General features: G+C 36.6%; 2 protein-coding genes across 2 annotated transcripts; one reads left to right on the top strand and one right to left on the bottom strand.

Moving 5' to 3' along the window:
* The first annotated feature begins 3,108 nt into the window (after positions 1 to 3,108).
* Positions 3,109 to 9,980, top strand: LOC129900686 (uncharacterized). Its single transcript, XM_055975703.1, has 5 exons — positions 3,109 to 3,409; positions 4,587 to 4,692; positions 6,866 to 7,077; positions 8,458 to 9,593; positions 9,699 to 9,980. The coding sequence occupies exons 1-5, from the start codon at positions 3,221 to 3,223 to the stop codon at positions 9,829 to 9,831; spliced, it is 1,776 nt and encodes a 591-aa protein (XP_055831678.1). The 5' UTR covers positions 3,109 to 3,220; the 3' UTR covers positions 9,832 to 9,980.
* Positions 9,981 to 10,081: 101 nt separating this feature from the next.
* Positions 10,082 to 11,754, bottom strand: LOC129900695 (NAD(P)H-quinone oxidoreductase subunit O, chloroplastic). Its single transcript, XM_055975713.1, has 6 exons — positions 11,479 to 11,754; positions 11,306 to 11,361; positions 11,043 to 11,108; positions 10,894 to 10,935; positions 10,720 to 10,779; positions 10,082 to 10,333 (listed from the first exon to the last, which is right to left on the bottom strand). The coding sequence occupies exons 1-6, from the start codon at positions 11,705 to 11,707 to the stop codon at positions 10,304 to 10,306; spliced, it is 483 nt and encodes a 160-aa protein (XP_055831688.1). The 5' UTR covers positions 11,708 to 11,754; the 3' UTR covers positions 10,082 to 10,303.
* Between the last annotated feature and the right edge of the window lie 2,457 nt (positions 11,755 to 14,211).

Raw genomic sequence — 14,211 nt, 5'->3', positions numbered from 1 at the left:
TAGTGTGTCTATAGGACTACACGTTTAGAAATCACCTATGTGAATGTGAAGTATAAGCCGCTTCAAGGGGAATGACAGTAAAGGCCCATTCTCTATGCATTCACGAAACCAGGCGGTGTTCATGGCTGAAACGAACACAACCGTGAGAACCATAAATGGTTGATGATTGATTGTGTGACTTATGTTGTCTAGTTATACAACAAAGTTCGACGGTTCAAAGATATCGCATCTACCGATTGATCGAGTATATCCTATATAAGTTCACTATGGAAAGTTCAAAGGGAAACCTACTTATCCAGATGCAATTAATTTTCGCTTGTATATCACACACTTATCCGTGCATTCCTTTATCTTGTAGACATTCCCCATTCATGTGGGGGATTGTTGGGTTTAATTGATAGGTTGAATGGGAAATTGAGGGAAAAAGAAGTGGAGAGGAAATGATATGTTCTCTCTTATTTTATTAAATAAGCTTTGGTCCCACATAGGTGGTGGAAATGAAAAGTCTCCTATTTAAAAATAGAAGCACTCCTTCATGTTGCTAAAGGGTCAAGAAGAGGGTCTCCCCTCGCGCCGTCGTCGTCGTCGCTCGCTCGGCTTCGGCTTCGGCTACGGCTTCGGCTTCGGCTTCGGCTTCGGCTTCGGCTTCGGATTCGGATTCGGATTTGGATTCGGATTTGGATTTGGATTTGGATTTGGATTTGGTCAATTGATATGATTGATTGATAATCTTTTTGGACCAAATTTTCTTTAAATTTTTAATTAATTAATATTATTTATTTAATTAATTAATTAAGTGGAAAAAATCCTGACCCGCGACCCGCGACCCGCGACCCGTTTCTTCCCGGATTAATTTAAAATTTCCCTCCGTTTTTTCCAACCGATTTTTGAATGGTTGCAACCTTGTCCGAAAAGTTGCAAACCTTCTCAACAGGCAAACCTTTTCCCAACAGGTGCCTTTTCTGAAAAGGTATAAACAGTCTATATATATCTGTAAATCTTCAGAATGTTATATACGAAAATTCTGAACATACCATCTTCTTCTTCTTCTTTCTGCACTTTCTAAAATCGTGTGATATACATCCTTCAAGTGGTTCGCTGTCATCAAAGATTTGCAGTACCTCTACTTTGGTGAGTAAATCGTTCTATCCTGGGAGGAAAAATTCCAAAACCTCGGGTACTTTGAGGGGAATAATTTCCTTAAGGACACACTGTGCATTCAGTGGGCTCGATTCTGTTTCTGCATTAACTTTTCCAGATTCTGTATTTTATTACCTTTACTTGTTGTTACTGGTTTTAATATTTACAATACAGTTTACTAACAATACTTTCGGTCATAAATTCTATTAATGACTTCTTCTTCTCCCTTATTCTTCGTTGTTTTCATCCTCCTCCTCATTTTCTTTTTTTTTCTTCCTCTATGTTCAAAGCTCATATTTTTTAAAATCTACGTGTCACAAATATGAATCGTTTTGAGTGAATAATATATCAAATGACTTGAAAAATTAAGAAGAGCTCATATCGAAATTATGGTATTGTTTAGAAGAGATTTGAGTCTACAGTGTATACTTTATTGTATCAACAATTTATATAGATATATGTACAACTCTGCTATATAGTTATACATCATCTATACATGAGTATATACTATCTATACAATATCGATACATTATATATACATATCGATATATTAAATATGCATATGACCATTTTGTTGCCCGTACATATACCGCTAATCTTGGGCTATTTTTTATGTAGATAAAAATTTGGCTATAAAAACTTCATATTACTACAAAGTGTGCGGAAGGAGCTAGGTGGATCAGAGGTGTAGGAAGCTCTTATGAGGAGGCAATGAGGAAAAGAAGAAGATTCACCTGGTAGCATAGGATACCGTTTGTGTGCCCCAGTGCAATGGAGGACTGAATGTCAAGGGATGCAGGAACTGGAACTTAGCTTCTGTTGGTAAACTGTTATATCAACTGGTGGTAGATAAAGAATCTCTCTGGATAAAGTGGGTACATGTCATTTATATGAAAAATGACTTTAATTTGGGAACATAAACACCCTCGTGACTGTAGTTGGTATTGGAAAAAGCTAAACTCTTGAGAGCTTGGTATACACACGGAAGATACAACCTAACACTGGGAGGGGGGTACTCTATATCAAAGAGTTATTCAGATATTTTGGGAAGCCAAGTGAAGGTTGGCTATACTACTTTAATTTGGAATGCAGTAACACAACCTAAACATAGGTTCATTATATGGCTAGCTACGAAGGAAAGATTGCTCACAAAGTGGGGATTGACTCAATTGCATATATCTTTAGATGTCCTGCATTGCTGCTTGTGTAGCTAGCGTCAATAACGAGGAAACAACTAAGCATTTAATCGATGAGAGTGTGCATCGTTCAAAACAATCAGGACAACTATGATGCAATGGACTGGTGTCAGATTACAACATGGAACTATGAAGCAAGTACTACTGAAAATCAGGAGGAAACACTGGAAGTCCATCTAAAAGGAGATTATAGAAGCCATATGGAGGGCAATGATTTATAACCACACCTGGAAGGCACGTAACTGAAAATTGTTTAAGGGACAAAATGTATATACAGTGAGGGTCATTAAACAGATTAAGGAGGAGATGGTAGATAGACTAACGGTGTCGTTCCTATATAAGAAGCTACATAGGTAGAGAGGATTAATGCTTAGATTACACATGTAATTAGGCCTGTGTTCGTCCTGCTATCATAAAAGGATATCGAGGTGCTCTTTTAGTTTATACTTATGTTGATTTTGCTTGTCAATGGTAATATTGATAGTGTTACCAAAAAAAAAAAAGAACTTGGCTATATTTACTACAGTATATTTATGAAATTTACCCTTAATTTATCTTATTTAAATATAGAGATTTGCCAAGGAAATACTTCCTTAATGGAGTAGAAAAAGTTTTTGAGGAAAATTACTTAATTATCTCAAACTTTCAGGACTGAATTCATATTTTACATTGTTTAGACGACTCCGTCAAAAGAGACGTGACTTTTATGAATCAAATCAAATTAAAGGTCCTACAATACCACAAAATATACCTCACCACAGAGGATCATTCCTCCATATGAATCGTGTTTCGCAATTTTCCCACCCATTTCGACCTCCATTATAGATGTTGAATTGAATAATTTCCCTCTCAAATCTCCATCTTCCTTCAATCTAAAAGGGAAAATGCCGATTGAGATACTAAAAGGGTTGCCATTTTCAGTAGATACATGGAGTTCGAAGTCAAGCACAAAGAGGCATCATTTCTTAACACATGCTCACAAGGATCACACTCAAGGGATTTGTATTTATGGTTCATTTCCAATTTATTGTTCCCGTCTTACCAGGACTCTTGTTTTACAGCATTCTCCTCAGGTAACCCGTCCTTTTTTTATTATGTTTTTGAAATTTCTGCAATCAAACGCCTGGAAAGTAATATTATTTGTACCAATTTATGACTTTATGTGGCATTTTTAGCTTTTTCAGATTCGAACTATGTAAATTTTGATCAATATTTTAAAATGTAAAATTTTCATCATATTTGATGAGAACAATTGCTTGCTTGCTCACAACTTATATCACTTGGACAATCTCCATTTTAGACGTTGAATTGAAGTTGTAATCCTTGGAGTCCTTATATGACTTGGACAATTATTTGGATTGAGTTAGGTTCAAGGTCTATTTATCATGGTATCAGATTCGGGCATTCCCTGTGGCCCCTGAATAGATTGTCCATGCCCTGTAGGGATAAGGGCATGCGGAGGGCTGATGAGAAGGGATAAAATCTCTGATCTCCTTAGTTGGGACAATACTACAAGGGTTGAGTTAGGCTCAAAAGACTTGCAACTTACATTAACTTTCTGTTAGAGAATGACAAAAGTTCCACATTGATGGTTAATGATATAGGTGGACTCCTTATAAGGCTTGGACAAGCCTCCTCCCTTTGAGCTAGATTTTGGGGGGTGAGTTACGCCCAAGACTCTTGAGAAGTTACAAGTGCCACATAAATTTATGTGACGGAGGGAGTAGTAGTAATTGTACTACTTAGTGGTGAGACTTGAATCAAGCCAAACTGGAGGAACAATATGGACTCCCTTACGAGCCACATGCGATTTTCTATAAGATGTGAAAGCTATAAAGCTAGTAGTTCAAAACATAAATTTAAACAGATGTAAAAATTCAATTGTTCTTACCATTTACATACTTCTTGTGATGACTCATTAGCTTGTATTCTTGTATTAGGAGAATAGGAGATAACCTGTATGTTGTTATTGCTGGAATTTGAGAACGGTAAAGTTGTCTCCATGTGACCAAGAGGTCACGGGTTCAAGTCTTGGAAACAGCCTCTAGCAGAAATGCAAGGTAAGACTGCGTACAATAGACCCTTGTGGTCGGGCCTTTCCCCGAACCCTACGCATAGCAGGAGCCTAGTGCACCAGGCTGTCCCCCCCCCCCCCCTGGTCTGTTACCCGTACAATGAATTCTCTTCGAATTGTTAGTTATTGTTTTCTCAATGTGGTCTGGAAATGTTGAACTGTTGTGTTTTGGACAGCTTGATGGATCATTTTTTGTGGGTATTGAAGTTGGGCAATGTAAAGTGATCAAGGACCCTGATGGTGATTTCAAGGTTACTGCCCTTGATGCCAATCATTGCCCAGGTGTGCATATGAATTTGCAGTGAGACTTTTATCTTTCTTTTTACTCCTTTTTCCGCTTTTCAGTAGCTTTTTGTGCTCAGACAATTCTTGCTTTTTTTTCTCTCGGAAGTTTTGTTCTATTCATAGCTTGCTCTTTACAGTAAAGTGTTTTTGTTGTTCATTACTAGGAGTTTCTTATTAGTTGTAATGTACACTCCAGTTTATATTAAATTCGGGAACATCTGTTGGTGTAATTAGCAAATTTCACCAACGATAGTCCCCTACCTTTTCGGAATGGCTATGTTATTGCATGAAAGAGTGTTTTGTTTGAAATGTTGTGACTCTTCATGCAAGGATACACTATTGAAAGGCAAACCTTTGCAAAGATAAGACCTGTCATAAATGGCGTTGTTAATCTACAAATAGAAGGACTAACTGATTTTTGCATGAGATAATTGAGAAGGAGAATTTGCAGTAACTTTTCAGATCGACATAGTGAATTTCCCAAATTTAATGAGCGTATCAGGGAATTCTTTAATATTGCTAGTTGCAGAATTCACAAGGCTTTGCTGTATCTTGGGAGAATATTTGCCATTAACTTGGGGCAAACCATGAGTGGGGCAAACCATGTGTGGGACAAATAATTCTCTAACGATAGTGTTCTACACACCTCAAAGCCTTACCAATTTTCCTACTTTATTATATTTTCTTTTTCTATATTAACCATCTTCTCAAACAATCAAGAATTATTTTAAACTATAAAGAAAATGTGTCCACTGTCCACCACATCTTTACTACGACCCCTCTGGTGAGGTAGCCGGATGCAATCATGTCACAATTGAAATTGTTGGTGAATGCACCAGCAGCTTTAAAGCTTCGGGTGTGCCAGTAGGCAGTTCATACTTCATAGTTTAGTAGCTGAAGAAAAGAGAAGGATTTGTGCTTCAAGGTGCTTTCTTTCGTCCTCAACACGAAAATGGGACTAGTCAAAATGAAACTTTGGGCTTGTAGAGCATTCTGTTCTGATGCCTATAACTTATGAATAACAGGAGTAACTTTTTTTCTTAAATAGTCGTGGTGTCTGGTCCAGCTTGTGACTCCCTTGACTAATTCCGTGAGGTACTTACTACGCCCCACCAGCACAAGCACCAGGTAACTCTGTTCACCCTAGCTTGGATAGATGGAAAGAGATCAGCTAGTGTATTTTGCCTCCACTGATTTTTTGAACATGAGTTCCGTATTTGAAACCTAGACCTCATGGTTTTTAACCTTCTTTATTGACCATAAAGAGTGTAATGGTGGCAGTGGTACCCACTATTGTGCGTCCACTTGTTTGTTCATGTGTTTTCCCTGCTCACTTATCTGACATTTCTCAGACGTTGTACTGACACTGAGTAGATTGTTGAGTTACCAAGTTGCGGAAGTTGTGTCACGGTGGTGACCACCTCTTTTCGTTTTTCATAGGAGGTATGTCGTATGTGTCAATTGTACATGAGCTACTCTTGTTTTCTGTACCTTGAATGCATGTACTGGATGCAAGTTCAACGAGATCCACTTTACCTGATCAAAAAAGGTGACCACCTCATTTCTTTTTTACGAGGTGGAAAAAACTTGGTGCAACCTCCTTTCTTCATCTTGGAAGGATGCATTTTTCTTTAGTTAGGTTGGTATTTGGCATTTCACCGCTCTTATGCAACACTCCTATCAATGAGCTAGGTGACTAGTACTTGCGTATTATTGTATGGGATTTTTATTTTTCTTTCTAATCCGTCCCACGGGGATCTTTTGTTGTTTTTATCAGTCTGGCTCTTGTTGGCACCTGAAGTGATGCTGTCTAATTGCAAAAATCTCCTTTTTTTTTGGATGGGCATTAACATATATGACTGTGATAAATGACTCCAGGCATATTAGAGTCTCTACCTAGTAAAGTGCAATCTGCTGCTCTTTTCTTCATTTATTTTTTTTTTTGTTTATCTTTTAAGAGGTTGTGTTGTATACCTAGGTGGTCTTATAGTCAACATGTAAACTCAGGATGAGTGGGGGAAACTATTGCCTTAAAGATTGTATCTTTGGCATACGTCAAAGCCTTTATTTGATGGTTTAGTTTCTCATCTTGCATTCTGTTCTTCTACAGTACCTTAGTTATTACAGGGCTATGGTGATAAACGTTTGGCATGATGTTAACAACTTGCAGGAGCTCTAATGTTCTTGTATGAAGGCAAATTTGGAAATTTCCTGCATACAGGAGATTGCAGACTCACGATTGAGTGTTTGCAACAATTACCCCTAAAGTATGTGGGCACCCCTGGAAAAGAACCAAAGTGTCAGCTTGATTGCATTTTCCTTGATTGCACATTTGGTCAGTCTCCATTGAAGATGCCCAGCAGGCAGGCAGCAATCCAACAGGTTCTAACACTCATTCTTGTAAAATCAAGAACCATATTTTTATCTAAAAAAAGAACACTCATTCTTGTTAAATCAAGAGCCATAAGCACAGCAGGAATTTTTTTCTTTGACTGTTAATTTTTTAAAATTATTGAGGTAATAAGAGATGAAGACAACTGTTCCAATAGCAATCTGTGTTTAGGAATACCTCTTTAGTATTGGGTTTCACTGAATACTAGAGAAAGCTTGTTTTACAGGTGGGAAATTAGTTGTCAGATGCTTCTTGTTTTGGGTTTTGTGCCCTATGATTAGATTCAATTCACCCTATACAAATCAAGTATATAAATCAAGTCCTGTCACTGGATCTAGATAGTGCGTGTCCTTGCTAAATCTTACAATTCCGTATCCAGCTTCGTTAGCTCATTGGTCAGATAAGTGGTGTGACCCTGAGTATATCCCAATGAAGCAGAACAAAAGCAGCTGCATGAGGAAGTTCTGGATTTTTATATACAGCACTCTTTTGTTTGTATTGAAGACATGTGTACTGTGCCATAGTGTCCTCCGAAACACCAACGTATTTGAAATTTTACCTGCACAAGTTGTGAAGGTTTCTGCGTTCTTGGTGAATCATGGGTGAGTAGTGAGAAAATGTTAGAAGTTGTGAGCTTTTGGTTCTCAAGCATCAACAAAGAATAGGCTCCAATCTCCTTTGTCGATAAAGTTGGTTCACTCTCATTTTACGTATGGCTTACGATTGGTGAAGAGACTTAGTATGCTGTTGTAAGCCTTCACAGTGATTCTTTTTCCTTTTAAATTAAAGGTTTATAAAATCCCTAAACCCACAACTTGGACTTATCTCAACAATGATTTTTCCGTAAGAGACATCAAGCACCGTTCTTGTTTAGGGTGATTAGAATTTTGCTTGGCAGAAAAAAATGTATCTTGGTCCACTGTCTGTTTTGCAATTAAGGTTTGTTCAAATAATTGATACTCTTGCCATCCTAATGTTGAAGATCCATGCTTACCTGGAAAGAGTATTGAGATGATAAAGGACGTTTTTGGAATGGACACCATTTTGGAAGGAATTAAAAAGGAAAGATGTACATTCAAGCTGGAGATACAGAATAGTCGGGCTTATCAAAGTTTCTCTGGATGCAAATCAATTGCTAGAGAAAGACTCGCCTTTGCCATCTACTAATTCTTACTTAACTCAAGTTTCTTGCTCTATTATCATGCTTATCAAATACAACAATAGCTTTAGCCCCTAAATGAATCATTCCCCTAAATGAATCATTCTTCTTTAGTCTACAGTCTTTAACCATTATTCTATGTGCCATTTCTTTCACTTGTTTGATTGATAAATATATTTAACATCACAAAATTGTTTTTTCAAACAAACAGGTCATCAATTGCATATGGAAGCACCCTCAAGCTCCTACAGTATATCTGACATGTGATCTTCTTGGCCATGAGGAGATTCTCGTGCAGGTTGCACAGACATTTGGTTGCAAGATTTACGTTGATAAAGCTAAAACTCCAGAATGCTTTCAGGCTTTGGAACTAATGGTGCCTGAAATCCTGTCTGAAGACACATCTTCTCGTTTTCAACTGTTTGATGGGTTTCCAAAACTGTACCAAAGAGCAGAAGCCAAGATCACAGAGGCTCGGTCTGATTGTCAGCATGAACCTCTAATTATTAGAGCATCAGCACAGTGGTATGCATGTGATGATGGTATTTCGGATATTGAAAGGCGGAAAAAAGAAAGATGTGATCAACCAGTGAGAGATATATTCGGTGTCTGGCACATTTGTTACACCATACACTCATCAAAGGAAGAACTGGAGTGGGCTCTGCAACTTCTTGCACCTAGGTGGGTCGTCTCTACAACACCTAGTTGTAAGGCTATGGAGCTGGATTATATGAAGCGTCTATTTAATCAACATCGGAATTTTGATGACCCTTTCTGGAAACTTTTGGGATTCACTATGGACGTGGAATCTGAGGTTGATGCAGAAACAGCTCCAGATGTAGTTGAAGTTTCAAGCTCACCTTTGGCCAAGAGCAATGCTCAAGATTATGCAGACAACTCCCAGTCAACGACATCATCTTTTAGCATTTGTAGGCAGTCACATCTGTCTTCTCCAAGCAAAACAGCCCCAGTAACATTATTTGGTAGGGCAAGGCTTGGGCTCAATGGTTCTCATTTCAAACATGAAGAAAAGGAGCCTATACTTCCAGATAAAAATGATGTATTCAGATGTTCCGATGAGTTAGAGGTTATTTCATTTAAGAAGGAAGAAGTTGTGGTGGAAGCTGGTAAGACCTTGGCAGTAAGTGAAGGTTTAGACATCAAGAGTAAAGAGTGCTTGATGCACACAGAAACACAGAATTGTATTTTTGAGTCAGCGGTTGGATTGTCAAACAGTTACAACCCAAGTTTGAGAAAATTATACCGGTCTATGCATGTACCAGTGCCTCGACCCCTTCCTTCGTTGACAGAGCTTATGAATGCTACTAAGCGTGCTAGGAGAAGGCTGTAAGTTCTGCTTTTGCCTGGCATCCCTTCTTTATTGGTTTCTTCATTTCATTCTCTACCCTCATCGCTTACAGATATTGATACCAAGTACGGCATTGTTTACAGGATAAAAATACAGATAACTTATACTCCATATACCTGCTCTTCACCTTCCCTTTTTACAGGCTGCTGTGCACTGAAACCTTCCAATTACCTGCCTACTGTATATTGTTTGTACATCATAATTTCTTATGAATAATTTAATGGTACACTGGAAGATACTTTTCGATATTCATTTGTTAACAGACTCCATTCTATTCAATGTGGAAGGTATTTTATGTTAGATGATATCATATTTCAGTTCTACCCTCTTCAGACCCCACTTGTGGAATTACATTGGGTAGTGTTGTTGTTTGATATATATCAGTTGATCTAGAACATCTCTAATTTGTCATATTTTACCTACTGAATAGTCCATTTTTGAATCAGTTACCTTTTGGATAGTCATATTAAGCTCGTAATAGTTAATTTGACGATTATTAGTATCAACCGAGAAGATAATTGAGTGATCTTCAAGGATAAATAATAATATATCTAGCAATCAGTAAAAATAAATCTGGAGGTGTCTCCATCTCATCTCTCTTCATCTTCAATGATCAGTTGTCAATCTGATGCTCCACTTTGATGTACTATTGTCTGGCATGTACTGGTCTGAAACTGTAGACTTGCTACTATATTCTCTCGTAATCCAGCTTATCAGACTGCAAAATTTGGATTCGGTTAGGGAATGTGTGATGACATAACAAACCACGGCTTTTTATCAAAGTGAAAACTGTATCATCAAATAAATATGTGACACTTATGTCTAACTTAGCTCCAAAAGCTAACTCAAGAGAGAAGGATTGCTCAAGTTCATATAAACAAACCATCAGTTCATTCGCTAAATCAACGTGAGACTCTAACACAGTTAATTGTCATGAGTCGTCCAAAAAGACTACTATTACAGAGATTCTCATTTGAAGTGTTGTGACATTTAAGTTCAAGGAGGTTTGTTATCAGTGTACCATAAGGTTCAACATGAATTTGTTCGAATGAAATGATGCAAATTGTTGCTATAGTATTTTGAATGATTTAAAATGCTGATTACCTTGATTAGCATATCTGTTGGAAGCCAAGCTGGTGCAGTTGGTATTCCAATCCATCCAATCTGCAGCATAGGTAAAGTCTCAACCTTGATTTCTATAAGGTTATATTCAGTGAAATTTATATTTCGAGGTGTGTTTTGATATAATAAATTGAATTTCGAAAAAGATATACTTACAAGTGCATATTCTCCTGTCTCAAATATGCGAATATCCAATACCTAACCAGAGATATGATTAGTGCAAGACCTTAAATAATTAAATAAAATGTTGTTCCAAATTGTATTTTCCCCTTAACATGGTTCATACAAAAATAAGAAAATGGTACCTCACCACGGTCTTCATATATGTAGTCCAGGCCTTTGTAATAAGGTGGATGATCAACAGACAAATACTGAAAATTATATATCAAAAAAAAAAACAGTCAAATTCCAGTGCAAGAATGTCCACAATTTCAATTCAGAATATTTATTTATTCTTTTTTTTCATAAATTTATTAATATTGAGTCTGAATTCATAATCATAAGCATAATGTTGATTAAATAATATGCATTCTCACGCTTTGAGTAGAAGTAGAAAAAAAAAACTCACATTGATGCTATTGAGATACTTCTCCTTATCCACCCTGACTATTTGACCTTTCTTCACTGCCAACCAAAACATAAAAAATTAAAACAAAAAAAAAACTTACATAAAGAAAATTTATGTAAGTAATAAAAGAATTACTGAAATTTGACATAATTTCATGAAATAGTGTTACTCACTAGAATAGACAGGTTTTTTAGGCTTTGTTGCAGTGGCTGTTGTACTAGAGGAAGTTGCTGTTGCTGCTGCTTGTTGGGATTTTTGTTTCTCATTATTTTCTTTTGGTTCAGATGAATTATTTTCTGCTTTAATAATAAAAGGGGTATAATTAATTCTACTTTTTCTTGTTTGTGAGAAAGGTGAAGAATATATGAAGGAGGTCTGTGAAAATGCTGCAGAGAAAGCCATTTCAATTGATTTTTTTTTCTCTCTTTTTTTTTTTCTTGAGATATAACTAGTTTTAGTTGTGGCCAATATAAGTGGATAAGGGAATGTCCTATTTAGCTGTGAGCCTGTGGTCAATAAATATTACTCCCACTGTCTTAATTTACATGATCTAGTTTAATTGAGTATATAATTTACGAAATATGAGAAGACTTTACTAAATTTCAAAATCATCCTTAAAATAAATGGGAAAAAAATAAAAGAATACATTTTCATAGACTTTTTGCCAAATAAGTGAGACCTAATATGGGTAAAATGTTAATAGCATGGCGTTGAACCGAATAAAAAATATGTCAATTCTTTTTGGAACTGATTAAAAAGAAAAATGTGTTATAAATATTTGGGATAGAGGGAGTAGCAGATTTGAGAAACAAAAATATTAAGTCTGTTAATAGATGTGATTACTCTATTCTTGATCGAAAATTTCAAGTTTGAATTTTGAAAATGAATTATTACCTGGCATGAATTCAAATTAATCAGGCCAGTAAAATTTAGATACGACATGGTCAAATAAAAAAAGTAAAAAATTTTGTAAATACCATAATATACTACGAACTAATATATTATCAAATGCAAAAACAGTCGTGGTGTAGAAGTTTGATATAAGTTCGGCCAAATCAAGTAACTTTTCACAAATAATGTATTTATATAAAAAAATTTATTAATTATGTACATATTAAATTTAAAATTTAATTATTAGCTCTTCATATTGTTATTCTAAAATTCAAAACAATAAATTCAAATCTTGGCTTCTGTTGAGGATATTTAATTCATTAATTGTACAAGTTAAATCAAGCAATTAGTTAAATCGGTTAGAGTGTTAGTTAGCATAGGATTCTCCGGTAATTAGAGAATGACAATTGTCATTCTTAGTAGAGAAAAATATCTTGTATAAAGCTCACATGTACAGTACCTAATTCTCACAATGAATGAATGAAGTAGTTTTCTCATTCTCCCAATTCCTCTCTTCACTAGATCTCCTCTCTTCTCTTCTTCCTTACTCCCATTAATGGAGTTTCTCAACATGGTATCAGAGCACAAGAAATTCTTCTCCGCCATGTGTCACTATATCTCCTCCAGCTGTTTCTGATGTTGTAGCCCTTTTTCCTTCTTCTGAGTCTACTATTTGTTGAGTCTGACTTAGTCATTACCCCTTCCACTTTTGTTGTCCCTTCTAGAAGGTCCACTAGATCCTCTAAACCTCCTGTGTAGCTTGATGACTACATTACTCCTAGTACCAAAGCTGCTTGTTTGTATCTCATATCCCAATATCTGTCCTATTCCAGATTATCTCCTTCCTATAGAGCCTCTCTTGCTGCATATTCTGTCATTGTTGAGCAACATTCTTACAAAGAGGCTTGTCAGGATCCTCATTGGGTTGATGCCATGAAGACTGAGATTACTGCCCTTGAGGATAATTGCACCTGGTCCATTGTTTCTTTGCCTCCTGATAAGGAAATGGGTGTTCAAGGTGAAGTATAAAGCCTCAGGGGAAGTTGAAAGATATAAAGCCAAACTGGTAGCCAAGGGGTACAGCTAACAAGAAGGCTTAGACTATACTAAGACCTTCTCGCCAGTTTATAAGATGGCTACTGTGAGATTAGTGGTAGCTCTAGCTACTTCTTATGGTTGTTTTTTGTTTCAGATGGATGTTTATAATGCTTTCCTTCAAAGTGATCTACTTCAAGAGGTCTATATGCAGATTCCTGAGGGTTTTGCAAACCAGGAGGAAAAACACATGGTTTGCAAACTTCATAAGTCCTTGTATGGACTAAAGCAAGAACCAAGACATTGGAACTTGAAACTTACCGAGGCATTGACTGATATGGGGTTTTTGCAATCTCATTATGATTACTCATTGTTTACAAAGAAAATAGGAAGTGAGTTCCTTATTATCCTAGTTTATGTTGATGATATTTTGATCACTGAAAGTAACCTGAGTCTCATACAGCAAGTTAGGAAGGACTTGCAACAGAGGTTCAAAATGAAAGACTTGGGTGTGTTGAAGAACTTTCTTGGAATTGAATATTTCAGAATTACTGATAGTATTCTTATGAATCAAAAGAAGTATGCACTTGGATTTGTGTCTGAATTGGGATTAGAAGGATGCAAGCCTACATCTACTCCTTTGGAGTTTAACCACAAGCTAACATCTACTGTGTTTGATGAATGCACACACAGAGATCCAAATACAGAAGACAAACCACTTGATGATTATGGGAGATACCAAAGACTAATATAAAGATTGTTATACCTAACTATGACTAGGCCTGACATTGCCTTTGTAGTTCAAGTACTTAGTCCATACATGCACTCACCAAAACAGTCCCACATGAAAGTTGCACTTAGGGTAGTAAGATATATCAAAGGAACAGCAGATCTTGAGCTGTTTATGCCTAACACAATAGGTTCAGAACTGGTGGCATTTTGTGTCTCTGATTAGGGGGTTGTGTGGAGACCAGAAGATT

Source organism: Solanum dulcamara, chromosome 1 (assembly GCF_947179165.1).
Source record: "Solanum dulcamara chromosome 1, daSolDulc1.2, whole genome shotgun sequence".
Classification (NCBI taxonomy): Eukaryota; Viridiplantae; Streptophyta; class Magnoliopsida; order Solanales; family Solanaceae; genus Solanum; species Solanum dulcamara.
Note: the sequence above shows the minus strand (reverse complement) of the source record. Positions and strands in the feature narration are given on the sequence as shown.

What these genes read in the sequence shown, in the direction of transcription:
- LOC129900686 (XM_055975703.1), top strand. Translation starts at nt 3,221, where the DNA reads ATGCCGATTGAGATACTAAAAGGGTTGCCATTTTCAGTAGATACATGG. An exon ending in TTTTACAGCATTCTCCTCAG is followed by an intron (nt 3,410 to 4,586) that starts GTAACCCGTCCT and finishes TGTTTTGGACAG; the next exon opens with CTTGATGGATCATTTTTTGT. An exon ending in AAGCGTGCTAGGAGAAGGCT is followed by an intron (nt 9,594 to 9,698) that starts GTAAGTTCTGCT and finishes CATTGTTTACAG; the next exon opens with GATAAAAATACAGATAACTT.
- LOC129900695 (XM_055975713.1), bottom strand. Translation starts at nt 11,707, where the DNA reads ATGGCTTTCTCTGCAGCATTTTCACAGACCTCCTTCATATATTCTTCA. An exon ending in TAAAAAACCTGTCTATTCTA is followed by an intron (nt 11,362 to 11,478) that starts GTGAGTAACACT and finishes TTTGGTTGGCAG; the next exon opens with TGAAGAAAGGTCAAATAGTC. An exon ending in CAACAGATATGCTAATCAAG is followed by an intron (nt 10,334 to 10,719) that starts GTAATCAGCATT and finishes CAAATTTTGCAG; the next exon opens with TCTGATAAGCTGGATTACGA.